The sequence below is a fragment of the Rhipicephalus sanguineus genome, chromosome 2, assembly GCF_013339695.2.
Source record: "Rhipicephalus sanguineus isolate Rsan-2018 chromosome 2, BIME_Rsan_1.4, whole genome shotgun sequence".
Lineage (NCBI taxonomy): Eukaryota > Metazoa > Arthropoda > Arachnida > Ixodida > Ixodidae > Rhipicephalus > Rhipicephalus sanguineus.
The window spans coordinates 38,434,631-38,461,094 of record NC_051177.1 but is presented as its reverse complement, the minus strand read 5'-3'; the positions used below and the strand labels follow the sequence as shown (position 1 = coordinate 38,461,094).

At 47.2% G+C, this 26,464-nt stretch overlaps 1 protein-coding gene across 1 annotated transcript in view; it reads right to left on the bottom strand.

The window, feature by feature from the left end:
- Positions 1-26,464, bottom strand: part of LOC119382786 (Down syndrome cell adhesion molecule-like protein Dscam2) — a 291,338-nt gene that overhangs the window by 160,403 nt on the left and 104,471 nt on the right. The window contains exon 3 of the mRNA XM_037650632.2: positions 7,425-7,757. Coding sequence (XP_037506560.1) covers positions 7,425-7,757 — 333 coding nt within the window. The remainder of the gene's footprint in view (positions 1-7,424; positions 7,758-26,464) is intronic.

Below are 26,464 nucleotides of genomic sequence, written 5' to 3'. Positions count from 1 at the left end.
CACGCGATCCGTCCTTTGGCCCCTCGCTGCACCTATTACGCATTTCAACGCACATGCGAGGGCCGTTTTCTGTGTCATTAAAGTTTAGCGATACACCGGGAGTCCTCACCGCCTCGCTTGGCCCTAACGCTGCTCACTTGATCTCATTTCTACATTTTTCATAACGTATTCGATACATTGCTCTAGGATATCACAAATGGGCGGTAGGGGGAAAGGGGGCACAATGAGTGCTACTAATCTTTACGAATGTTATGCGTTTTTTCTCTTTACCCTAGTTCCTATGCAACGTTTCTACCCAGTCGTTCTGTTACTAACATGTCGCTAATCATCGATGAATATTTTCTGAACAGTGGTGTCCGTCAACCGATTGAGTATCGCGCCGCATTTGATGACCAGCGCCTTCGACACAACACTACGTGATGTCTCTTCTATACCGGATTATTCACGGTGGCAATAGTACTTGTATCTTGGCCGCTCACTGCGGCTCCTGAAGTCAACAGACATCACTGAGGGACTGCAGCTTCGATAGTCCCAATGCACTTATCTCCAGACTAAGTGATACCATCAGTGTTTTCGTTCCTTAGCCTTCTTCTTTTGTTCATCACCCAGCCCGCTTTCCTAGGTTAAGAAACCGGATAAACGACTCTTTGATCGCCTTTTTAACCCTAATTATCCCTTTCCTTTCACACTAAACCATCTGTGTTATACTGAATAAATATTTTAGAACATCATAAACACCAATAACATTCTTGGCGGATTGTTTTAAGCTGTCCCAATTCAGTTTTGTTTAGCTACGAGCCGAAGCGTTTGCCTGTAGAAATCGCGAAGACCCTTCGCGATTAAATATCTTAGTCTCTGCTCGGACAGAGTTGTCAGCTATGGCGTTCGCATCTCGGATCACCATCAGTACATGTCCTTGATTTTCTAAAAGGGCGAACATATATCTTTCTCAGAAAATATGCGTTTGAGTGCATGTGAACGGCGCAGACACAATGTTCGTGTTATTTTTATTCTTATTCCTTCTTTCGTCATATTCGACGGCGTGTTGCCAGGCATTTTGTTCTCGCACGAGACACTAATGGACGACTTGCTGCACGTAAAATGGCGCTTCTGAATCTCACAACTTTTCCTTGGAACTTTCTGCCGCCTTCGATGCCATCCCTATTCGCTATATTCGCTATACAGCCAACGTAACACACATTTCGCAAATATTTCTTTTTGGTCAAGTTGGCTCATCGTGGAAGAAGGAAACACCAGCGCGAACAGGCACCCACAAGAGAAACGACACGTATACTCAGCCAGCGCCTGCGTGTACGTGTCGTCTCTCTTGTGGGTGTCTGTCCGCGTTTGTACTTCTTCTAACGCATAGTGCCGGAGTAAATAGCTGTAAAGGGACAGTGGTGAGGCTTGTAAGGGTTTAAAAGGTGCAGCCGAGTGAAAATATCCCGCAATCTTGGTCCAGCCGCTTCTCGGATATCCTTCCGCTGGAACTTTGTTTCCGGGTTTCCCTACTACGCCTTCACGAGCAATAATGTTCAACGCGAAACTCGGCTCGCGAAAGTCAGCGTATACCCTCTGAAGAACTCGTCGCAGCTGCTAAAGGCTGAAGCAAACGAGGGAGTCCCTGCATGTACCGGTGTCGCTGAGAATGTAAACGCAAAGACAAAATAAAATACAGGCGAAAGCAAGAAGTTTTGTTTTCTTCAATTTAAAGACGAGAGCCGCGCGCTCAGAATCCCGAGTCATCGATGCGGAAGAGGATCCAAGGAGTCGGACAGCAACAGCTTGTCGACGGAACGTACGGCTCAGCGAACCCGACGACAGGACGAGAGAGTTTTTTTTTTATTTTCTTTTGCAGGTGCAAACAAGGAAAGCAACAACGACAGCAACAAAAAAGTGCGTCGCGTTCATTCAGCGTTAGCCTGGCAGGCAGACAGCTCAGGCAGGCGTGCTTTTATTAACCCGCGCGCCTCACGAAAACAAAAGCGAGGGATGGAGCGTGGTGTACACGGCGCGTTATTTGTTCTCAGCCCTCCCACCCACATTCTCGGTATAGCTGAGCGTGGTTCGAGACAGCCAGCAATGACAACGACGACGACAACAACAACGACACAAAAAGAAAAAAATGGCGCAGCCGTGCACCCGAGAGGCGCGGCGGGAAGCTCCCAAAGTTCGACGCTATAGCGACGTCGTCGGTTGCAGCGCCGGGCTCCGCCAGAACGAGTCAACTCTGGCTGGCACGAGTGGAAGGAGGAAGACGACTCGTCGCGTTAGCCCCGAGGCCCAGTGATAAGGGCAAACAAACCAACCGGGCTGGGTCGCGAAAAGAACGCGCGCTTCGTCGCTGCGGCAACTGCCTGCGGCCCACTAATTCCCGGCAACGCTGTTCGCATAGAAACGACTCCGCTTTATCAAAAAGGTTTGTAAAATTGCTCAATGTAAATGAAAAGGAGCTTCAAGTTAGCGTCAGTCAATCACTCGGCCTGAACTTTATTGCATTTTTTTTTCAGTACGGACTGATTTTCGCTGAGTTATTTTTTTTTAATGTGGTTTGTTCTTTGGCGTGCGCAGGGTTCTGTCATTGTTGTTCTTGCGTATGTCATAAGGAGGAGGAAAGAAGGGCAACGATGCGGTTCAGCTTTGCCTTCAAGAGTAGAACGCGATAGCGCAATCGGGCCTCGTGCGCATTGACTTCAACCGTGCTGCAATGAAAGGAACGTTTGTGCGCGTAACAATGGCCGTTTCAAACTACCCTAGAATGCCTACTGCGAGAACAGTTGCGAAGTGCCCACTACGCATTAATTCTTCCTTTTGCTAATGGACGAAGTACCCACTACGCGTCCGTATAAGGTGCCACGTGCAGCTGCACAGCTGCACGCTTTGTAATGGGTGGGCAGCTTTAAACCATCTACTCTTTGCGCAATTCACATGTTTTGACGCCTGGTTAGGTCCTACAATTCTGCCACGCAATATTACGTGCGTTAAGAATACTACGGCCACTACATGACATACTTATAACGTTTTCTTATGCAGCAGTTTCAAGCACTGGTGTGGCAACGTGGTGGAACACCTGTTGGTGGGCACAAGTCCTGGGTTCGATTATCACCCGGAGCGAACACTTTTATTATTCATGTATTTGCATCTATCTAGAATTTTCGCTCACAACCAACGACGCCGCCGCCGCCGACACCGGAATTTCCGCGAAACGAACTCTTCAAAGCTATCGCGTTAAATTGGCGTTATTCTCGGGGGAAGAAAATTAAGGGAAGAAAAGAGAGAAATGAAAGCTAAGGAGGAAAAAGTGCTATCCATGTGGAACACGCGTGGCTGTCCATTGGGCAATTAGTCCATCGCTATAAAGCCTGTCTTATTTAAGAACGGCAGCGATGCCAGTGTCGTTTTGCAAACCTACGATGCATATTGTCATTCTCCAAAGAAGTTTTGCCCCGATACATGTGAAACCCGCAATTGTAAAAGAGGCCAGAAAGCATGTTTTGCACTGCCAATCGTTCAACTGGGAAACACTGTGTTCTTCAGGCTTTGTTAGGCGAACTAGACCATGTTATCATTGTACAGAAAGAGGCTATACTCTCAAGGCATGCTGTAAATAGAGATTCGCATGTCACCATTATAAAGCGCTAATACTTCCCTACCTTGAATGGTAGACTCTGCCCCAAAGTCTTATTGTTTACATACAACAACGAGCAACCCGATACTCGCGTCTTGTGAAGTTATAATTGCGAAGCTCTGAGAAATTTATAGGCTTGCCCCCACCCACGCCCTCCTGCAAACACACAAACACATATACTGCAGTAAGGTAGAGAGGTGGCCGAGTTTATTTGTTTGTTAAGGCACGCGTGCTAAGTAATTTCTTTCACGTGACCTAAAAATTCCTGCTCACGCATGGTGTTGGCATTTCGTGTGTTCAGTTTTATTTCAGTAAACTTCAGTTGTTAGACGGCGCTCGTCCTGTGCCCTTCTCGTCTTGTGTCTCCGTCGTGTTCGCGCTGGTTTTTCCAAAAACACACACACGCACGCGTCTATGCGTGAACAATTTCGGGCTGTGCCAGCAAGGATGTGTAGAGAGCCGAAGTCATAGCCTTTCCATGAGTCGCACGGGATTGTCCGCAGCTGTCGCTACTAAAGTTCTGCATGCGCGCCTACAGCATGAGTGCACTTGTGAATTGTGTGCACGTTTATCGAGTGACCAGAAAAGCGCATGTGACAAAGTGTGTGCGAGAACACATTCCAAAACTGCAGGCGTCCGATCTGAATACGGGGGCACGCTGAAAGACGATTTCTTGGGAAACTAAAGTTCTTGGTAATTGTGCCATCGCGACACATACGGTGCTATTCGTGGATACGTCGAGGAGCCGTTTCCGACTCCTTAATTACGCATGTGGTTGTTTGCAAGTTCGCTTAGACTGCCCAGTAGGCACTTGAATACATAAATCTGAAGCAGTGAATATTTATGAGGAGCAAAAGGTTGGTTAACGCTAATTAAGGGCAGTAAAGTTGGTTAACATACACGAGTTATGTTGGCGACAAACTTCATAGTTGCTATTCGTGTTGTTTTGTTTAACAACCAGCATGGAACAAATTGCACAGTGAAGAACATGACGCAGTAATACCGGAACGCTGGTGGCTTGACTAATATAAGAATGTCATTACCGTATGCAAAATTGAGAGTTCTTACGCTTCCTTCCCGAGAGGAATTTCACAACATAGATGTCAGGATATAACTATTTTTTTATATAGTTTGAATACCTCGGTGATTACCTGAACGGCTAACGGGCCAGATATAGTTAGCTAACTGACTTACGACTTATTTTAATGTAAATTTGGCATTTCATTTCAAAGTATTCTTTGTTGCCCTCATGGGTATACAGATCTGTATAATCTGTTAGGAGCACCTGAGGTTCCCGAACGCTAACAAAAGTTTCAGTGAAAAGCCATATTACCTTACTGGCATCAAACCCCGCCTCCGAGGCCCGAACTTGAATTCAAGTCATGACTTAACGTTTAGTTTGCTCGAAGCGAAGACATCACTCTTGCGAATGTGCATTACGTCACACGAAACAAGCGGCACATAAGTATTTTCAACAGTGCAATTGTTCAGCCTAGAATTCGAAAAGAAATGGTTACATGCGTGTTATTTTTTTTCTTTACAGGTTGAATTATTTCTTCTTTACATGTATTTTTTGTTTGCTTAGTAAATTGAGAAAATAAATGCCGCAAGCGTTCCCGTAGAGACGGACTTCTCCGCCGGTGAACTTTAAGAAAAAAACGCCTGTCTCAAAACTCTGATTGCCGTCGAGGCGTTCTATTCATGTCCCCGGAAAGGGCCAGCTAGAGGTCCGCCTTTAAGATCGCAAAACGCAGACGCAAAAGAAGATTAAAAAATTGAAGACTCGGACAAGAAACGCACCGTCATCCAAGTTGGCGCAATCAATTGTCCCTCGCCGTCAATTCTTTCCCGATGCCATCCCGTTCCTTCCTCACCACCATCCAGCCCACCCTCCTCCCCTTTTCTCTGCCTCAGCTCCATTTCAGCGTGACGCCTCTGACCACAACCGAAACCACGGCCGGGCCGCTCTTCCAAAACAAACCCTGCCAAGCTTCGTACACACACTTGTCAGCGAAACGAAACTTCTCCCTTCCGAGACTAGCAATATCCGCTTCCAAGCTATAGCTGAACCCGCTGCCACAAGCTCGCCACAAGAAATGGGAACGAAAAAGTAAATACGGTCTGTAGCGAAACATGGATTCGCTTGCGTGCAATGTGAACCGTAGGAAAGATTAAAAAAAAAAGAGAGGCGGGAGCCAAAAAATGCTGTGGTGTGTAAGAACGAAGGAATTGGAGCCAGCAACCAGCAAGAGAAAGCGAAAGAAAGAGGAGCAGCGAGTGGCAGAGCGGCGTCTAGGTTAAAGTAAGGCCAAGCAGCTCGCTCTTCGACCCATAGCGGACGGCTTCGGGCTCTCCGGACACCATTTTCTTCTTGACTGAACGCAACCGCTGCGAATGCAGGTTGGAAAGGACAGGAGGCAGTGAAGATAAAATATAAAACGGACAAGTCCAGAACACAAGCGAGAAGACAGACCAGAAGACAAGCCAGAAGACAAGCCGGAAGGGCAACCTCAAGGAAAACGAGAAGCGACGCCAAACACAAAGCAAGGATGACTGGAATCGGCGCGGTGAGCGGCAGGAACCTGGCACGACCGACGCTGCGGACAAGACGACATTTGGCTCGGACTTGTCGCGAAGGCGGATCTCATTTTCTCGGTGACACGCGCTGCCAGCCAGCCATATACGACGACGCACCCGCAAAGGTCCGAGACGCGAGACGCCCGCGCGCGGGTCCCGAGGATAAGAAGAGCTGGTCGCGAGAGACGCGCGTTGGGGACCACAACAGCCCCCGCGGTGACCGCTCGGTCCTTCCGTTCCCCGCTACTCGCGCCGACGGCACACGTAATGTCGGTGTGCTAGAGGTGTCAGGTCGTGTATGTGGTATTGCACCAGCCCGTCCCTTTGTCAGCGCTCAGACGAGGTGGGAAATGGCGCGGCCGCATCAGGCCTAAGCAGAAGGAAGGTAATCATCCTACCGTCAAAAGCAGGAATTGGTGAACGATATGTAAGAGATACGCTTCTGAGCTGCATCGCGGCGTTAAACGTTGCACACATTTAGCGACTGACGTGGTCTCAGAATTCAATTTTTCTTCTTAAAATGAACCGATTGTAGAATAGAGTGCGTGCTCAATTTATTTCTGCATACGAAGCGCGGAACATGATATATGCTGATGCATAAAGTAACAAATGGAGTACGCCACAAAATTGTTGAGTTGTTCACGAAACATTATATACAGCTAAGGAAAACAACACTGCTCGGTGACGAAACGACACGAACACGCATCGAGTTGTGCATACAGTCATCAACGTTAATTTTAAAACTTGGCAACCATGCACACTAGAGAGACAGAGAGAAATGAAGAGGAAGGCCGGAAGGTTAACAGATATTTGCATCCCGTTTGCTAACCAGCACTGTGGTGGGGAAAGAGGGGCAAGAGAGCGGGCGTAGACAGAGAAAGAGAAAAAAAAAACGAAAAAGAACGCACGTACACACAGGATAAAAAAAACACACACACTCACAGGAAGGTCGTTCCGATTACAGCCGTTCAGAAAGGCCGTCTATCCGCCGACACCGACACTAAAGAACAGTTAAACTCTTTGGGGTTTATTTCTGCGACGCAACAATAATCGTCATCTGGCATGTTTAGTTTGCTTTCTTAAAAGCATGATGCTCGATACTTTCTTACCAAGAATACTATGCAAAAATAATAGTGCTCACGTCCTTCATGTAAAAGTATAAGGTAGACAAGCACTGCTGCCCCTAACGCGACTACGTCATCTACAAAGTTTCACTCACCGGCGCGAACGTGGACATCCCTGCTGCCGATCACACCGATGCGGTTGGAGGCGATGCAGCGATAGGTGGCCGAATGCACGTCCTGGCGGTACTCGTCGGCACGGAACGGAAGGAACTCTAGCGAGCCGTCGGCGCGCACTCGACGCAGGCCCGGTAGATCGAGTGCGGGAGTCCCGGGAACTACGCCGGTATCGTCCAGGGCGAGCCAACGAAGTTCCGGCATCGGATGACCCCGGGCCGAACACTCGACACTGCCTCCCGTGCTGTTGTGGAAGCGAAGCCGGGACGGCGGTTCTCGAATAAATCGAGGACCCTGGCCGGACGTGGAAGCCCCTGCAGACGAAAAGAAAGAGTACTTCGGTGAAGTTTACAAAAAAAAAATGCCTTGTGTTCTTGTCAGATCACTTTAACTGGACGGACTTACCGGCGGAGTTGGTGAACACGCATAAAGGAACAGAGCGCGAAAGTGACAAGATATTACTGTAACCGTGACGTCATTATTACGGACCAGAGTACACTCACCGGTGCAAGGAGACGCAAGGAACAACAAATGAATTAGCCAGCTTTCGATTGCACTATCTTCGAGAGATCTTGCTATTCCTTGATAGCCCGCTTCAGTAAAGGCCGTTCAGAACGAACCCGTGCTCTTGTTATACTTCTTCATAACATTTTTGTTTCTTCTACGCGTACAGTCTTCGGCGACTGAAGCGCATAATCGGAGCGCATGGCTGCTGGCGGTGAGGTGATAGTGAGGGCGCGAGCGTTCGTAACACATAGCGACTGCATCCGGTCGACAACCGTTCAGTCTGTGGTTGTTGGTGGCGCCGGCGGAGCGCTCCTTGCCATGGTTTTAAAACACGGCACTCGCGTGCCGGGCGAAGCGGCTGAAGCTGGCGGGCGGGCCTTACAAAGGTACTCGCTGTGGAAGAACGAAAGACGGGCAATCATAAGGGGTGAGAGGTGGGCTTTAGGTCACTTAAATTCACGCGAGCAAAATTTCAAACAAGTTGGGTCGGAGAGGCAAGGATAAGACATTTCGGTCCCTTGATGCCTCGGCAAAGTATGGAAGTGCACAGATGTTCACATTGGTGACTGTTGCGGGTTGACGTACGTTGAACCGGTGAGATGACAGTGTCTTAGATGAGAGTGGTAGAGCCACATAAATATACAATATAGCTATTTTGCGAAGAGATGCTTATTTCATTCTAAGCGATTGCGAAAACGTTTTAATATTTCTTATTATTTTTATGTTTTTCTGATAAATATCTGTCTCTCGTTTTATGTGTCTGCGTGCGTGCGCCACATTTTTGCGACTGCCGGCTCTCCAGTGACCAGAGAGAGAGAGAGAGAGAGAGAGAGAGGGAGGGAAAGCAATGTAATGCGGAATGGCAGGGAGGTTAACCGGAAAATAAACATCCGGTTTGCTACCCTGCACTGGGGGAGGGTATGCCAAACTTCGAATAGTGTCACAGTAAGTAAACAACAGCTAACCTCCACTGCAATGTCTCGTATAGCGATAAGAATAAGTGCATGCGGCTAGTGCCATGGCCCAGCGTGAATGCTGTATTTCAGCTGTTCGAGCTGCAACTCACACTTGTGACAAATTTTATTTGAGCAGAAGCAGCTAGTATGCGCTGTTCCGCTTTAGCGTTTAACTCTCCCGCTGATGTCCGAAATCGTATTAATCCACACCGTATTACGCCTAATAGAGTTTCAGTAATTTTCCATCGCACTATGCTTTATATTTGATGCGCGAAAGTTGGTACGCGTGTGGGGGGAGGGAGTGAAGAAAGGAGAGGCATAAAAATGTATAAAAGTGTTGAAAACAAATACAAAATTAACATTTACTAAGCCAAATCACATATAACCCGAGTACGCACCAACCCAGACGTCTCACACGATCCATCACTGTTATAGTTTCTTTCAAACAATTGCCAGGAGTTTATTTAACTACTAATGACGTAAAGAGTGCGTTAATGTCTCCGTGGGCTTAGAAGAGCAAATATTCAAGAAGTTGAGAGTGCTTTCTTCTGAGTTAGTTTTGAGTAACTAATATCGTCATGCGCCTTCGCCATGTAAATCCATGCAAGCGCCAGCCCCTCCCCCTTCATCCCCCCCGGCCCCACAAACACCCACACTACAAAACCTGTAAGGAGCTTTCCCCATTAGTTCTCCGAAATAAATTACGCCGGACTCCGCGGTACGTTCAAACATTGCTTTTTGTTTTTGCTTTTTCCACTTTTACCTTCCCAGGCCACCACGGAAGGGGGCCGGACGTCGGAAAAGTACGACGGAAATGAGCTCTTACAGTTGGGCCGTACGGTGGCCGGCAAAACCATTTCACGCGGTGGTTTGGAAGGGAGCCGGAGGAGGCTCTTTCCGTCTCCTGAACGTATTTAAAAGATCAAAGGCACGAGCGCGAGTGCCACAGAAACAACGTGACATAGGAGACACATGGAAGCGAATAGAAATTGGACCAGCAGGAGATACGGAGAGCACAGAGCCAAGAAGCTTCCCTCCTTGCAATCCAACAAAAAAGTAACAAGGAAGACGTCGCATAGAAAAAAGTTTGTCGAAAAAAAAAAATAGAAAGATGAAAACGAAGGAGAGAGAGAGTAAGAGACGGACAAGCAAAAAAAAAAAAGCAACCAACGAATCGCATGGCGTGATTTCTGCTTCACGCCACGGGCGCTTGAAAAGGTGGGAAGGGGCCAAATCTCACGCTAGGCCGAATTCGTGCATTAGAAAGCATTAGGGCGTGGAGGATGAAGCCAAGAAGAGCACGCGCTGAGAAGCAGAAACAGATGACGAGAACACGAAAGTTGTACACGTAGGCGTATATACCTTACTATTTCTTTTTTTTTCTTCGTTAGCTTGCGGTAGACTGACGCCCGACGGACACTGCATTACCATAATTCAAATTCGATAGACTTTGCGAGGGGGACGGCCGGTGAGCGAATACTGTAGACTTATTTTATTAGTGCTTTTTTATTTTTATTTTTCAGCGGTTCGCTGTCCATCCGGTACGCAGTACTTTGCCATTTGCTAGGTGTAAGCCTCCTCTTCCCATCCGCTCTCACGTGTATCTGGTCATGTCTGTTTTGTCCAATAATTTTTTATCGTTTTATTTTTCTCTTTCTCGGACAAGCTGTCGTTGCTGCGTCTTTTAAGTGTCATACGAGCTACTCGAGACAACGGGAACGGACCTGACATCACTCTCGTTACTTTCTCACGGCTTCAGCTTTTTTTTTCCTAATCTTGTTCTCTGCCGTTAAGTACGGACTAAAGGGGAGGTCGAACGAGATTATAAAATCTTCCGCGTGCCCTCTCGACGGGGCCCGGAGCGCGTAGGCACGCTTCCATTTGTGGATGTCACGCGAAGCTATAGCGGAATATGAGGGCGCTGCTGCTAATCATTGCCGGAAGAATAATATACGTCTGTGTCTGTAAAAATAACGGCAATATACGAGATCAAGAAAAAAAATCCCGGGCAAGTAAAAGTAAACTACTCGCATGTCAAACGTTGTCCGAAATACTCGGAAAAAGGTCAGTCTACGAAGTAAAATGGCGAAAAAGTTTTTCCTTCATGAATTGAAGATGAATGTCCATTTCGCGGACGTCTCATCCCGAGGCATTTCAGCACATTTTATTCATTTAGTTTCTTTTTTTTATTTTACCGGAATGCCAACTTTCTTTATGCTTTCCTTTGAACGTATACAGAGGGTGTATGCAGTCTTCGTACGTCTACCCCATCATCCACTTTCAACGTTCTGCATTGAAGTCGCCTACAGACAGGCCTTATGGATCATTTTGTCGCGTGCACATTGTTAATGACGAAGTACGAGATGGAAGGGACGAACAGAATACGAAAGTTCAGTGATACTGAAGCCCGTGGCCTTCAGCGCTCAAGCAGATTCCAACGCGCATTGGCTCTCAAATGCGAAGAAAAAGCCAGCTCCACCTAAAGCGAGAGCTGTAGGTACTGCGGAGCATTGATTCGCCTGTGTTTCCATTGTGTTTGTCTTTTGTTTATCTTCTCTTTCCTGCTCTATTCTGTTATTTTCACGTGATTATGTGACATTTTATATCCTTTTCTGTTCTTCTCTTGTGATTATCTGATTTGTTTAGCGATTATTTATTTTCTGTTACATTGTCTCGTTTCTACTGTTTTTTCTGCCGTTTACTGCTCGGTGCGCGATGCGTATCCCGACGCTGGCGTTCCGCTCGGACCGTTCGCCGTTCCGTTCGCCGGCTCGGACAGACGAATTAGAACTTCAGTGACGTTGGCGTTCACAGGCAAGCAAGCGCTCGCGTTCCAAACTTGCAGCATGTTCGGCTTATGTGTATCAAACGTGGGACCTTCGTGACGCCAACGCGAGACGTGAGACGACAACAGGGCGGTCCCTTAAGCTGCTTCGCTGTTAAATGAAAGCTACAGAAGCGTGTGTTCGATCTGCTTAGTCATTGAGAATGCTGGAATGCGCAACAATTCGTTCCAGTCAGTTCTTGCTCATTACGGGCAGAATAAACGTGTTCTTTGCACGTGAGTCTTATTTTATCATCCCAAGTTTTGCAACGTAGGCATGCATTCGGGACATAATTATGTGTGTACTGTAGTTCGCTATAGCCATAGTCATCTTGAAATCGTGTCTTGCACTTTTATTCAGGCATTCATCCCGCAGCTAAGGAAGCGTAGCAAGAAGGCCTCTTAGCAGAAATGCAGCGACAACAAAAAAAGAAAGAAAAAACATTCATTGTGAAGTAGAAACGAAGAGAAAGACTATGCGAAATGACAAACTAAATAAATAAGCAGAATCTTCGACTCCACGCTCTTTTTTATGAATCGTTCCACCTTATTTTCATTCCCCCCTTCACTTCTATTCTTTATGCGCTGCACTGAATGAGTTCTCTTTCACTGGAGGCAGCTTGCGAAAACACACAATGCGTGAATGCACAGCAACAGAAAGGAATGGGATGGTTTTCAAAGAACTTACGAGGCAGCCCCGTGAAACGCCAGAAGGCATTTTGAAAAAAACTTAGGAATGCGTGGTGAATGACAGGAATAATAGTACGTTCCTGCGTAACTGCTGGAATCATTAATTCTAAACGAAACTCGGCGCTTTAACTTCGGTACGTCGCGACGTTTTTTCTACATGCCCTACTACATAGGCTCCGCAGATAAAAAAAAAAGAAAACTAAGTGATATGAAAAATTTTCATGCGTGATCGCCTTCGTTGTGCTGTTCATTCGGGACGTTGGAACATTTATAACCCTCTCTCACCTTTCTTTCTCTGTAATAAAAAAAAGTGAGGATCTTACATGTTAATTTATATACAAAGCACGCAAATCACGAGAGTAGAATTTTAGCCCCTTGTCTAAAAATTTTGGGTTTTTATTTAGCCTCTGATTACATTAAAACGACAGTATTTTTTTCCTCCAGATGTACGGTATACGGTCTCTACGTGACTTCTTTATTTTTTATTCCTTCGTCCTTTATTTTGTACCACCTTTTGCAGCTTTGTACACAGCTTCGGACCAGAGAATACATTTATTTTGGCAACTCGTCCCTGATATAACGCACGGACTGCAAAGTTCTTGAACTTCATAGCCCATGCATATACAGCTTTCGAACGCTCCTACAATGTGTGTTTGCTTGACGGTTTCTTCTGTTTTCCTCTTTCAGGAACGATCGCCTAAGTTTCCATCTACTAGTTACAAAAGTCGAAAAAGTATATTTTGCGCGATGATGGCGTGCTTTGAGACAGTTCGCTGTGAACATCAAGTAGGCGATTAGTAAAAATTGCGATACAGACTGGGTGTTTCGCAATTCACTGTGACGACAACGACGCATTCACCAACCTAGAAGCGCCGTTGCTGTCCGCGTCCCCATATTTCCTATTTAAGAGTCGCGTTATCTCACGAGCGTCGGCTCGTTTACGCCTTTCGGTGAAGCCACGACAAGGAGGGAGTCAGCGCTGATCTAGCGAGGAAATAAGCTGCATGAACCGAAGAAATGAAGGGGAAAAAAAACTAATATAACCAAAGAAGGAGGCAAAGAAGGCAGCAGAAAAACGCTACGTTCCCACGTGGGTGATACTATCACTATCGCCAAGCGTCGCTTCCCGCCGAGACCTCGGGGAAAGACGCTGGCGCGGCAGAAAACCCACGGTCCCCCATTTGGCTCCTCATCAAGGGCCCTTTTCTTTTTTTTTTTTGCCGGCACCCTTCGTTCTCATCACGCGAGAACGAAACAGACATGGCCGAGGACGACGGCAACCTCCTACTCTCGCCATCAGCCTTCCTGTCCTCCTTCGTTCTTCTCAACCCTCTCCCACTTCTCGGAGAGCTTCTTCCTTTTCGATTCTTCCCCCGCCGATTCAAAAGCGGCGCGAAAGGCCATGCTGCCTTTAACTAACGAGACAAACATGCCTCCGGGGATGTAACCCTGGATCGAGGATAAAAGGGCGTGGTACCGAGGAACGTGGGGGAAGAAGGCGTGGAAGTGATTCTATGAACAGTATCTGCAATCAACCCCCTTCCTTTCTGCGTGTCCCCTTTTTCCCTCTTTTCCTTACGTCTCACTCTCCCTCCCTTCGTTTGAACTGGAGAAAATGAAGACGGAGGAAAAAGTGCAGAGCGAAGCGGAAAGCTGCCGATGACGCTGATGATGATGGCGACAACGAAGACGGCAATGGCGATCGGGCCTTTCGCTCTCTTCTTGTTCTTAGTTTAAAAGAAAAAAAAAGGAAAAGAATAAAGAGAGCGTCATAGATGCGCCACCCACATCCCCACACCTTTCTTCGCGTCATCGCTGGGAGCCAAGACTTTCACTCCGGGGCTAGACTCGATTTCGTCCTTTCTACGTGTCTTCTTCTCCGTTGTTTTCTGCCTTGCGACCTTTTCTACTGTCTGGCCCCTCTCGCCCAGTTTGGCACTTCATTCACTCTGTTCGGCGTATCATTTCTGGCGAGGCGACTCTCTCTCTTCTTTTGTTTCCTTTATCGCGAACGCGAGACACAAAGCTGCTTCTTTTCCGTCGCACTAGAAAGGAGCCGACGACGCTTTTTCTTCTTTTCCGCCGCCTCTCACAAAACTTCCGTCCCTGCAACTACCCTCAGCCTACTTCTTTCACATTTTCTCTTCACCTCTATGCTTCTATTGTACCCGGCGTTTCCTTTTGTGTAACCTTATGCGGATGCTTCCCCTCCCCTACCCCTCTTCCTCTTTCTACGTATATCTGGCGAGCATCGTGTTTCGGCTCTCACCAATTTCACTTTTTTCTGTCGCGTTGTTTTCCCACAAATGTCTCTATATGACTTCTATTTGCTCCTTTACTACTTTTCAGCCTGTTATGTAACTCGTTTTCTTATTGATCTACGCTGACGATTTCACTCGACAGTCCGAAAATGAGTGATCCGGGAAAGCAAAGCTGCAGGAATGGTTCGGAAACCGACGGATACATCGTGCTCTAACGGCGTCTGTGTGTCGAGAAGATTTGAGCGGCCAACATATACAATTATATATTTATATAAGTGTGTCACCGCGGCAGTGATAACCTGGTGAGCGGAACTGGGGACAACTAAGAGTGAGAATGCGTCGTCTCTCTCTCCCCCATTTCTTTGAGCCATCACTCTCTCTAGACTGCTTCGCCTCGCTTTGCCGTCCGCCAGTATCGGCTTGGTCTCTCCCTGCATGTCCTTCATGTCCTTTTTTACATGTGTCGTTGTGTACGCGTCTTCGCATCAAATAATGATGTGCACACCTCGCGGTATTTCTAGATTTTTAAGCGCGGAGCACTTCACGAGCCCGCATGGCTGTCGAATGGTGTCATCTGTCATCTCATGTCGTCGCTTGGCGTCACGCAGGCAAAACCATGCGTAGCAAAGCCATGTATAGCATAGTCACGTATAGTATAGCAAGGGTGCGGGAAAGGCATGTGAGCGTGAGGAGGAGGGAAAAGAAGAGGAGAGAAGGCAAAACAACATTGTCGTGTACGGTATAGCTTAGCGTAATATAGTATAGCAAGAGTTGGGAAAGCGAAGTGAGGTTAAGGAGAGGTGATGTGAGGGCGAGGAGGAGAGAAAGGGGGAGAGGGGAAGGTAATGCATAACAGAGTCATCTATAGCATAGTATAGCAAGATGGTGGGAAAGGGAAATGAGGGTCAGAAGGAGGTATATGAGGGAAAGGAGGAGAGGGGGAGGGTAAAGAATAGCACAGCCGTGCCTAGTATGTTACAGTATAGTATAACAAGGGGTGGCAAAGGGAATAGAGGGTGAGGAGGGAAAGGAGGAGGGGAGAGGGCGCCACTGCATCACAAATGAAGGCTTCCTTTCCAGCGACGGCAGCCCAGCAGGCTGCACGTTTGGAGCGCCAGCGTCGCCGAAGGGCAGGCGAATGGCTGCTCCACACTTCCTGCAGCTTTCACGTTGAGTGCAACTGCATAAATTTTTCTCATAGCAGCCGTGATGTTGTCCTCATCGTTATTGCCGATGGAGTCTATTGTTTCTCTTTCTGATTGAAACAATTCGAGTAAGGTAGTTTACAGAAACCCATGATGATCCGAAAAAGATTGTCTAGCGTAATTGTGCCAGGAGGTTGTAGTCAGTATTCGCACACGTCTAAGCGAATTACCTGCACGCAGAAAAGCCAGGGGAGCCAGTGACCTGTCATAAAGCCCACCAGGATTACGAAGCGTGCAACATTAGGTCCCCTCTCTATTCCTACTCCCCTGATGCTTTTTTCCGTTGCCATATAGCTTTCTGAGAGGCTGTCGCCGAAATCGGCACCCCGTCGTTCTGCATGGTTCGCGGCGCCTCCATAAGGACGACTTGGGTGGCCATTAATGTGGTTCGAATTATGTGCAGCTGCCCTCTTTCCCTCCTTACCATCTCGTTCTCTCTCTCTTTTTTGAGTTCTTAGAGTCTTAAAAAAAAATCAAATTTCTTCTATCTCTGTTTTTTGTAGCTTTCTTTTCTAAGCTTTACCTACCCTTGACGCCATGCCGCAGCAGCCAACGTCAGTGTCGCACCACCACCAAAAAGCCGAGTTACGATGACTGTTAAAAGGGTCCAGTACGTTGCCTCGCGAAATAATTTGCGCTCGTTTGAGTTTTCTTTGTTCTCATTTTTACCTAATTTAGAGGTAGATAGCTCGATCCACAACGCCTTCTTTTTGTTTCTTTTTTTTTTCTTCGCTACAAGCACACGCTTTCTCCATTCCGTCTACCACTCAACTCCATTTTCTCTCTCTCTTCTGATCTTTCTTTTTGGCTCGACTTGACGTAAAAAACACTGCTCTCTACCCGAGAACCGGTGCCGTGAAGCTTGAAGGTCTTCTGGCGTGTTCGGCGCTTCGGTGAATTTGCAACCGGAGCAATCAGCTTCTTGGCGATGCATTAGCGGAGCCCGCTTAAAGGTTGGAGAAAATTAGGTGCGTCGTTAGCGGAAGCTCTCGCGGCGCATTACGGAGGACCACGAATGGAAAGTTCGATAACGTGGACTACGGCATTCCGAGGCTTTAGATGAGTTTCTTTCCTTGTAGTTCTTCTTTAACATACTTCAGAGATATTCACGCTGATCCATCGCAAATGAATACGGTCGTTTCGACAACACGTTTCTTTTAATGCCCTCCTGCAGACGAAGAATAGTACCTTAAGGCGACCGTCAGTGTAAATGGTTAATTAGGCTTTTCTTGCATTCAGGCATATTTCAATTTATTCTTCATTTTAACAATTGGTGACGAGCGTTCGGTCGTTGTCTTCGCTCAGACAGGCAGTGCTTTACTTTCCATGGCAAGTTACGTAACTGATGGCAGTGGCTCTTGAGTAATGTAGAGTGAAGCCTATCGCGCGTTATGTTATACGTGACTCCGAGGTGTGTATTCACGCAAATGCCTATTTGTTTTAGTAAGCTGTCACTGGCCGACAGTAAGCTAGATCATGTCATAATACATAGCTGCAGCTAACTAAATAAGTTCACCAAAAATTTAGTACGCTCAGTTTGCTAGCGTAAGTTCTGCAGCGTGCTCCTGAAAGACAAAATGTTGTTCATGTCACCCATGTGTTACCCGCCACGGTGGTCTAGTGGTTATGGTGCTCGAGTGCTGACCCGAAGGTCGCGGAATCGAATCCCGGCCGCGGCGGCGGCGTTTTCTATGGAGGCGAAAGTGCTTGACGCCCGTGTGTTTAAATTTAGGTGCACGTTAAAGAACTCCAGGTGGTCGAAATTTCCGGAGCCCTCCACTCGGTGTCCCTCAATCATATCATGGTTTGGGGACGTTAAACCCGAACAATTATTAATTATTATTGCGTCATCCATGTCGTAAGCGAAACGAAGTGCAAGTAAGACGTTAAACTAGTTATTACATATTTTTTTCAACTTCGGTTTGCTTTGTGCATACAGTCTAAGCATGGTTCATTGACCTCTATTTGGCCGAAAACCGACTCGGTAGGCGTCCACAGCGAATGCACCAGTGGAGGTCATGAACCTACCGAGTGAAAGGATCCACCATATGATTGATTGAATGACTTTGGGATATAAGGGCCAAAGTAAACTCCGGTTTTATGTGAGAGATGTAGTGGAGTCTTCGGGGTGATTTTAGCTTCCAGGAGTTCTGCAACGTGCTTATAAATTGAGGTGTACATGAGCGTTTACGGATTTCGCCTGCATCGAAGCTCAGCCGGCACTGCAAGGCATCATATCCGCGATTCATCGCTTAACAAAGAAACTCCAAAGGTATTTCACCGTCACTGCGTATGTGTGCGTCTGGCGAAGCCCTTGGCCACCGCCACAACGCTGGAACTCAAGGTGAGAAATTTAAGTAAATCACCCCCCAATCAGGCATTCCTAAGTTAGTGCCTTTAGTGAAAGTTCACATAACTACATTGTTAGTCGCATCCACTATATCTGTTTCTCATTTATTGCCAAATAATAAGGAAATGAAAGAAAGAAAACAATATTACGAAAGCCGGAAATTTTTGTAGGTTATCTGGGGAACTGTTTCTATTCGAATGGTTTAACTGCTGATGTGTTAAAAGAGTGTGTAGGTGCTCCTAAACAGCCTGTAGATGGCACAAGAGGACGTCACAATTAACTAAAATATACGAAACCAGTCTCATAGCGTGTTTCTAACGATTGCTTGCCAGGAAAAGTGATGCTGAAGAACGCCGAGTACCTGTGCAATGAGAAAAGGTTAAAGAATGAATTCCATGCCACCCAGTGCGGGCAACCGAAGCACTGCGACAGCGCAAATATCAGACATCTTATAAGAGCTGTGCCGGCTCCTTTTCCTCATTACGCCTCTTCGCAACTCCTGCGTGATTAAAAAAGAACGCCTTAGGAGTCAGCGCCCTGCCTCGCGCTTAGGGCGCGGTCAGTCGCCCCTTTCAAGTCTCGCACGGGACCATGCACTCAAGTCAAAGCAAAGGGCCCTGCCTCAGTGCACTGAGCTGATTAGGCAAAGGAAGAGAGCCGAGTGCACAGTTAGGTATTACGCGCGGGTAACGCTGTACGCCCTCGGAAAAGGCCGAAATGGAAGAAGCGAAGCGAGACCCAGAAGAAAAGAGCAGGCAGAGACTGGTGGGAGTGTTGCAACGCCCTTGACTAGGCTTTCGGCGGAGGTATGCGTCTAAACAAGACGACGCGCGCTTGCTTTATTCGCGACAATTAAGTTACAGCTCGGCCCTCGACGTTCCGGCAGTCGCACTTAGCCGAACCGCGGAATAAGAGCATCACCCCGGCGGGCCAGCGAGCGAGCGAAAGCCAATGGAAAACAGTTAGTGCCCCGGAGTCGCGCAAGACTGAGACTGGCTAGGCGCAGCGCGATGGCCATCAGCGCCGCGCAGTCTGTCTGACTCGGCAATGCTGAGACTCCTTGAGCGCCGGGCGCCGCAATCGAAGGCGACTGCGCGGGCCCTTGTCCCTTTCATTCCCAAAGGGCAATTCTCCCGCTGCTCCTCCCGCGCGTCATGATTGCCGCTCCAAGCTTCCCTAATGATTTCTAGGAGGGAGGCTAATGATTTGTACCTCGCCCCCCCCCCCCCCAACCCCTTTGCGTCTCCGCTTTCAGCGCGCGCGTGCGCGCGCACGCAGTGCCCCTTTTGCGAGTGAAAGGGGGAACCAATTGAGCGGCATTCCTTCGGGGCACATTGGAACACGTCTATACCGCATTTCTCGGCTTTCAGCGCGCACGAAAGCGAATCGGCTGGGATCAACACGTAGATGCGCATTTGATGGAGCAAACGAGTCGGTGGTAGATCTCCCGCTGAGCACGGAGGCGTCAGCGCTGTTGTGTTGAAAGACCATTCGAGAAGTCGAGATGGGGCAGCTATGGCATAATTGGTGCGAGCGCGGATCTTTTATTCGAAAGAACCGGATGCCGACCGAATGAAACCGATGAATGCACCGGATAATTGAGGCGTTTGAAACGCTTTGCATCGGTGCAGGCACAGCGGTGTCCCTGCCTTTCTTCATCAGCCCCTTCCTCCTCCCCTCCAATCTAATTGAAATTGGCCAAGAGGCGCGTAACGCAGCTTTGTTGACTCAGACATGCGCATACTTTTTTAACACGAAACTGTTTTATGCCGGGGTCCACCAAGATTTTCATGACGTATTTCCGTCACGGAAATACGTCAGCAAAATGAATGCCATCAAATGGCAAAGAAAAAAAAAGCTTGTGAAAAAGTTCCGTTCACAGGAGTCGAACTCATGACCTCTCGGTCCGCGACGATGGCTGGCGGGCGTTTGGCCCACTGAGCTACCGCCGAACACACGACGGAGGCTACATGAACGCGCCTTTTATCTTTCACACTATCCTGTCGCAGTGCTCTTGCATAGATGGATGGATGGATGGATGCTACGAGCGTCCCTTTTATAACGGGGTTGTGACATGTGTGCCATCAGGCTCGAAAAAAACAAATTCGCGCCGTTGCTGCGACCGTCCCATTGGGCGCGTTTCCAATAGAAGTGTAATTTCGTTTAACACACCGCGAGGTGGTGGCTTGCGCCCTAGCCTCACTCATAGCATCCATCCATATCGAAGAATAGCTATCCGACGCTCGCCTGGCTGTCGCACCTAAAGTCCCTTTTCAGGGACTTTAGTCGCACCGCGTTCCGCGCTCACCCTGTGAGAAATAACTGCGACGCTTTGGAGGAGTGCATATCGAGTATCAGTGTTTATTATGTGCATGTTAATGCCATATTTGCGCGAGATGGACCATATGCAGTGTCCACGTATATGTTAAGAACTTCAGCTACCGCAAGCGTTAAATCATGATCGTGGGCGTTAGTCGCCGGTACGGAGATGTGCCACTAGGCGTCAACGTGAGTGCGTCCACATCAGGCGGTGCTACATCTTCCAAACAGCAATAGACATTATACAAGCTCTGATATACCAATGCACTAAAGCAATCAATCACTTCTGTGACGACACGTTTCACTTTCGTGTTATACCGATTCCTATGACAGAGGGATCAACCATCTTTTTTATTGCGATAGCAATTATATGGACAGTCTCGGTTGGATTTAGCCGTCGCCGTCGCCGCCGTCATGCACCGTATATGTATAAGTATGTATATATATACAAAAGCCCCAAAGAAAAAAAATTCGGCAGATCCCACGTACCGTGGGAGTCGATGTTATGCGAAGCATGCGGCGGGTAGGGGACTGTGGCGTAACTTTTTTTACTGAGCGGCACGTTACAAAATGACGCTAATGATTTCTCTAAATTTTATACGCACACATATATATGTTGAAGAGGCGCATATGTGTTATATAACCAGTTGTTTACGGTTGGGTATGTAACGTGGGTATTACCAACAAGCGGTAAGCTGATATGTAGTGCTTATACGTGTCCCGAGAACGCACGCACGTTTCACGAACTCGTGTAGTACATGTGTGCAAGAAGTTCTTGACAGTTCTTGAACATGCGCATCATCACCGTGATCAGTGAGCACCAGCAGCTGGTCATGACTTGTTATAGGATCCGGTCGTGATCGTGGTGACGAGGGCTCCATGTGTAGTGATGTATGTGGTATAGTAGAGCTCTTGGAATTCGTGGATGCCTCGATCATTTCGTCAACAAATTGTCTGTCGACAGTGCCGGCGACATGTCGGAACCTGAAGCCACCCATCGCGTTCGTGAGGTATAGGCCGTCGAGGCTGGTAGGCCTGGATAGTGCTACGTAGACCAACATCAGTGGATGGTGTTTGTCGTATTCGTAGACTACCTGGGCGTATGTGGCCTACGTAGCGTAGTCTACAAAGCGGCTGTCAATCAATCTGGCATCATCCTCGGTCAGCATGAGGCCATCGCCCAGCGTCGTAAGAAATGAAGAGGACACTGCGCCGTTCTGGTGGACGAAGTGCTCTTTACGGTGCGGTGATGTGGATATCATATGTAACTTTCGTTAATGTATTCCTCGGGGATCGAGCAATGCTTCAATATAGCTTGCTGAATCATAGGAATACAAACGTAATCTTTATTAGACTGCTATAAAAGCGGAGTCAATACTGGAACTACAGACGTTAATCTGATATGACACCTCTATCGTAGGAGTACATATCGTAGGAGTATCATGTAGTGCTTATTGCTTTCTTGTAAAATTAGAGAGCCAGCACCACAACCACAATTCACGTTGCACCTATATTACGCCTGCGTAGGCTGTTTTTCCAAACCATTTTATAGACCTGGCGTGGCTCAGTGGTAGAATACCTGATTGCCACGCAGAATGCTTGGGTTCGATTCCTGCTGGGATCCTAATTTACGTTATTTCCGTTCATTGAGTCAACGCTGCCGATGTTGGTTTTCCTTAACGCTTTAGCATTTAAGTAACCAATGTCTGTTCACGCCGTTCCTGGGTAGATATAAACTGTCAATCACCTGTGGCACATACCCGTACACCGCGGCCCATGGTGCCACACGTGTGCCACACGTGTCTAGTGGAAAGTGTTTGACGACGTACACGACAGGATTTTAACGTTATTCATGTCATGACCCGGCAATTATATTCGTCAACTCCTCTTACCCTCCCATGCAAATTTTGGTCTACACGAAGTTAAGGAGGCGATCATGAGAGCACCCAGACGTAGGCGGCTAGATAGATAGATAGATAGATAGATACGTAGATAGAAACGCTCAAAGTGCCAGAGGTTCGCTAAGAAATGCGTCGCATTTAAAATAATTCAGAAAATGCTTTTGAAGCGCGGAATCGAACCAGGGCCCTCTTCCTCCTCAGCGAGTGGCGCTAGCCACTACGCCACGAAACGCAGATCCTCCACGTAGGTAACGGCGAGCGTTATATACACACCCTTTACTGCCGGACGGACTCAGAGACGGCCGCGCTTATAAGCGTTTCTTCATTACCAGCGAGATGGCGTTAGGAGCGCGACAGGCGCATTTAAAAGTCGTCGGCGAGCTCGCTCGCTTCTTCTTATACTTGCGCAGGGAGAACCTTGCCCTTCCGCTGTATGCTCGCGCGGTTTTCTTGTGCTGAGGGGAAGAGGGATGTTTCACGCTTTCACCGTGATGTCCGCGCTCATGTTACTGAGCGTACGAAAGCCACTCGAGCTCAAGGGACGCCGCTAAACGAACAAACAGAAGATGAGCGCGAACTATCAAGTGTCACAGCTCGACACTTGAAGCACGCTAGTTTCCTTCGCTGCTTCGGCCACCTTTGCAACAGGAGCGCTGTTCAAACTGAGAGTATCCATTGACGAGCCTCACTTCATATAGCATTAGTTTCTTGCTATCGCATTCATTGCTTCGGCCTTGCGGCGAAACTGTGACTTTTTTTCATCAACCTCCTTTGAGCGCGATGTAACGTGGCGAATTCTTCTTTTTAATCATGGCTAAATATTTGCCGATAATGATCGTGCTCTCTGTGACGTATATTTTCAACAATTGCGTTCCGGCCGACGGATAGGGGGGACAGAGGAGGTGCACTTCACTCGTGACATTCATTGATTGATGTTTTAATAAGGTCCCCTCTCTCGCTCTCTCCCGACCTTTGACAACTTCAACGCAAAGTTCAATCATTTGTTGGTTCTATTAACCGTGTAACTTTATGATTTTATGAAAATTGATCCATTATAGAAAGAAAAGGGCTCTAATGAGACAAGGCTCAAATCTATACGTAGCAAGGCTAGCCGCATAGGCTGTGCGGGTTGTTGCATTCTTGGCAAACCAACAAGCCGAATCAAATCGCAAACCAACAGACCCGAATCGCAACCTTTGGGAGAGGCTCTTCACAACAATAATTTCTTCCCTTGTGCTCTTGCAACATAGGGCCAACCATCGTAGCCCAGAACAGGGAAACAATGGTGGTTGACGTTATTGTTTATTAAAGCTTCCCAGTATCTTCTTTTCTGCAGCATCCAGACTACCATTCCAGAACAGCGTATAGAATAACAATATCAACCTTTCAGCCTGTTTCCCGACAACCCCAAAAACCCGAGAGTGCGCATTTTATTCCTTATGTTCCTATTTTATCTTTTCCTCACTTCTATGAAAATCCGTTGCAACCGAAGGGCCATCCCATCGGATTCTTTCTATTGTGTCTTTGTTTTCTTCCCCGAGCAACTGCTTCAGAATGAGTATTTCCGGTCGACCTTTTCATCGAAGCTTCCAACCCTTTGTCTGGCCTCTACGTGTCCTTCGAGAGAAATTACGCAGGCGGCCTAGCACGTGCATGAAGCCTTTTAGGTTTAGGTGAAAAAACGCGGTATTTCGGCGGCGTACGCCATTTCAACCACCCAAGCTACAAACCACAAAAAGAACCTTTGGGAAGGGGTGCCCCGTGAGAGAGAAGCCTCATCCGGTCGTGTTTTCCACGCGCGTGACTTCTTCCGCCTCCTTTGACAAACAAGGAGAATGAACCAGCAACGAGCGCCGCAGGGGACGAGTCCCCTTTGTTTTCCCTTATCTGGCGCTCGCAGCGATTGCGGCTTTCTCCTGGTCAACTACGTCGGTGCTGCGCCATAGGGACGGCGATTCGGTAGTTAGACTTGAAATACTTCGATGTTTGCTTTTGCGGTGTTTTTAGCGTTGTTTTGTAATCATTGAAAAGGAAGGAGAGAGAGAAAGGAGAAGAAAAGGCAGGGAGGTTAACCAGGCTGCGATTGAAGCAGGAAAAGCGCAAACGAGGTCACTATTACTACGCCCTCACTAAATTAGAATGCTTATTCAATAACTACTGATTATTTTGAATGAGCAGAGAGAATAGTTCCAGATGCTTGATCGTCTTACTTGATTTATGTAATCAAAAAAAGGGGGAGGGAGGAGAAGGAACGTAAATGGAGATACTCAAAGACTATCTATCTATCTATCTATCTATCTATCTATCTATCTATCTATCTATCTATCTATCTATCTATCTATCTATCTATCTATCTATCTATCTATCTATCTATCTATCTATCTATCTATCTATCTATCTATCTATCTATCTATCTATCTATCTATCTATCTATCTATCTATCTATCTATCTATCTATCTATCTATCTATCTATCTATCTATACAGAAGATAGGAACCGGTTCGCTACCATAAGCTGTGGAAAGCTGTCTGAAAGATAAACGAGAATGACAGGCAAAACTCACGCGCCAGATCTCATGCGTCGACACGAGTTACGCTTAACGAGCGTTCAGCCTTTTGTACACGTTCGATCAAAAAAGAGGAGGGATCATTGCCTGTAATTAAGTTCACGCACAAGGGCCTCTTTGTCGCGCAATTATCACACGAAGCCCCGTTTGTTGCTGTATTCCTAAAAGCGAAATGCTTTGTGAAGGTGACCGTTCGAAATTACAGTGGACAAAACAGAGTCAGCTGAAGCTTAGGGGCACAGACGCCACTTAATTAGCAAAACTAAGAAGCCAACAGCTACAGGTGACTATGTTTAAGTGTTTAGTTTTATGCTAGTTTTAGCGATTAGCAGCATCTGCCTTTTCGCACACACCCATACTTTGTGTGATTATATCTAAAAGGCCTCGTAATGATTTTCTACCTGGTAGTTAGTCTCGCGCCACTAGTTGAAATAACAGTGGCTCAGCAAATTAAGATAAGGCGAATATTTTCCTTCGTGTTTACGTCTTTCTTAAAAAAACCGACAACCACGCGCTGCTTACCACGATGTTGGGATGGAAACGTTAAAAAATAACTTTATAGAATCGAGTATGCTTTCCCCGAGAAAATTAGAGATTCCAACTTCAAAGTGGTGTTGGAAGTCGCCAGAATAAGTATGTGATGCCAATCTGTGGAGAAGCCTTCAATAATGTCGTATGTATGCTGTCGTGCTCACCTATCAATTTACATTCACTGCAGATCAATATACTCGAACTGAAAAATTTTCACGGGGTTTTCCGCGTTACAGCTCTACTTTGCACACTATCAAGCTTACCGCTGCTGTAAAAATAACGCCTCCAATAAGAAATTGGGGGACGCTTAAGCTTCGCCTTTAAGAGTTGAACGCGATAGTGATATCCGGCCCCATCCTCATCGTGCTCTGTTTCGCTTGTCATTGTGTTCAGTCGCCCGGTCTCACACACACACACTCGACAAACCTATAGTAAAGGTAAAGGTTTCCGCCCTCTTTAACAGCACTTTTATTACAACAGTCTACCCACTACGTGTGTGTAAGAGAATGCACGCACTAATGTGTATGCCCTTTGCAATGGGTGGCATGCTTTAAACCAGCAGCAATTACGCGCGCGATACTTTTTCGAAGTTGCGATGCACCCACTACGTTTTCGTAAGGGAATACGTGCAGTATTGTGTGAGCCTTTTGTAATGGGTGGCCGGCTTTGAACCACCAACTCTTTATGCAGATGGCATAATACGCTTGTACCCCGTTTTACTGCGATATTACATCTCGTACTGTGACACCTGTACAGAGAACGCGTATGTTTGTGAAGATATAAAGTTAATTTCAGTGCAGTTCCAAGCAATGGAGTGGCTCTGCGGTAGAACGCCTGCTTGCCACGCAGACGGCGTGGGTTTGATTCCCACTCGAACCTAAAGTTTTTTTTTATTATATTTATTTTATACA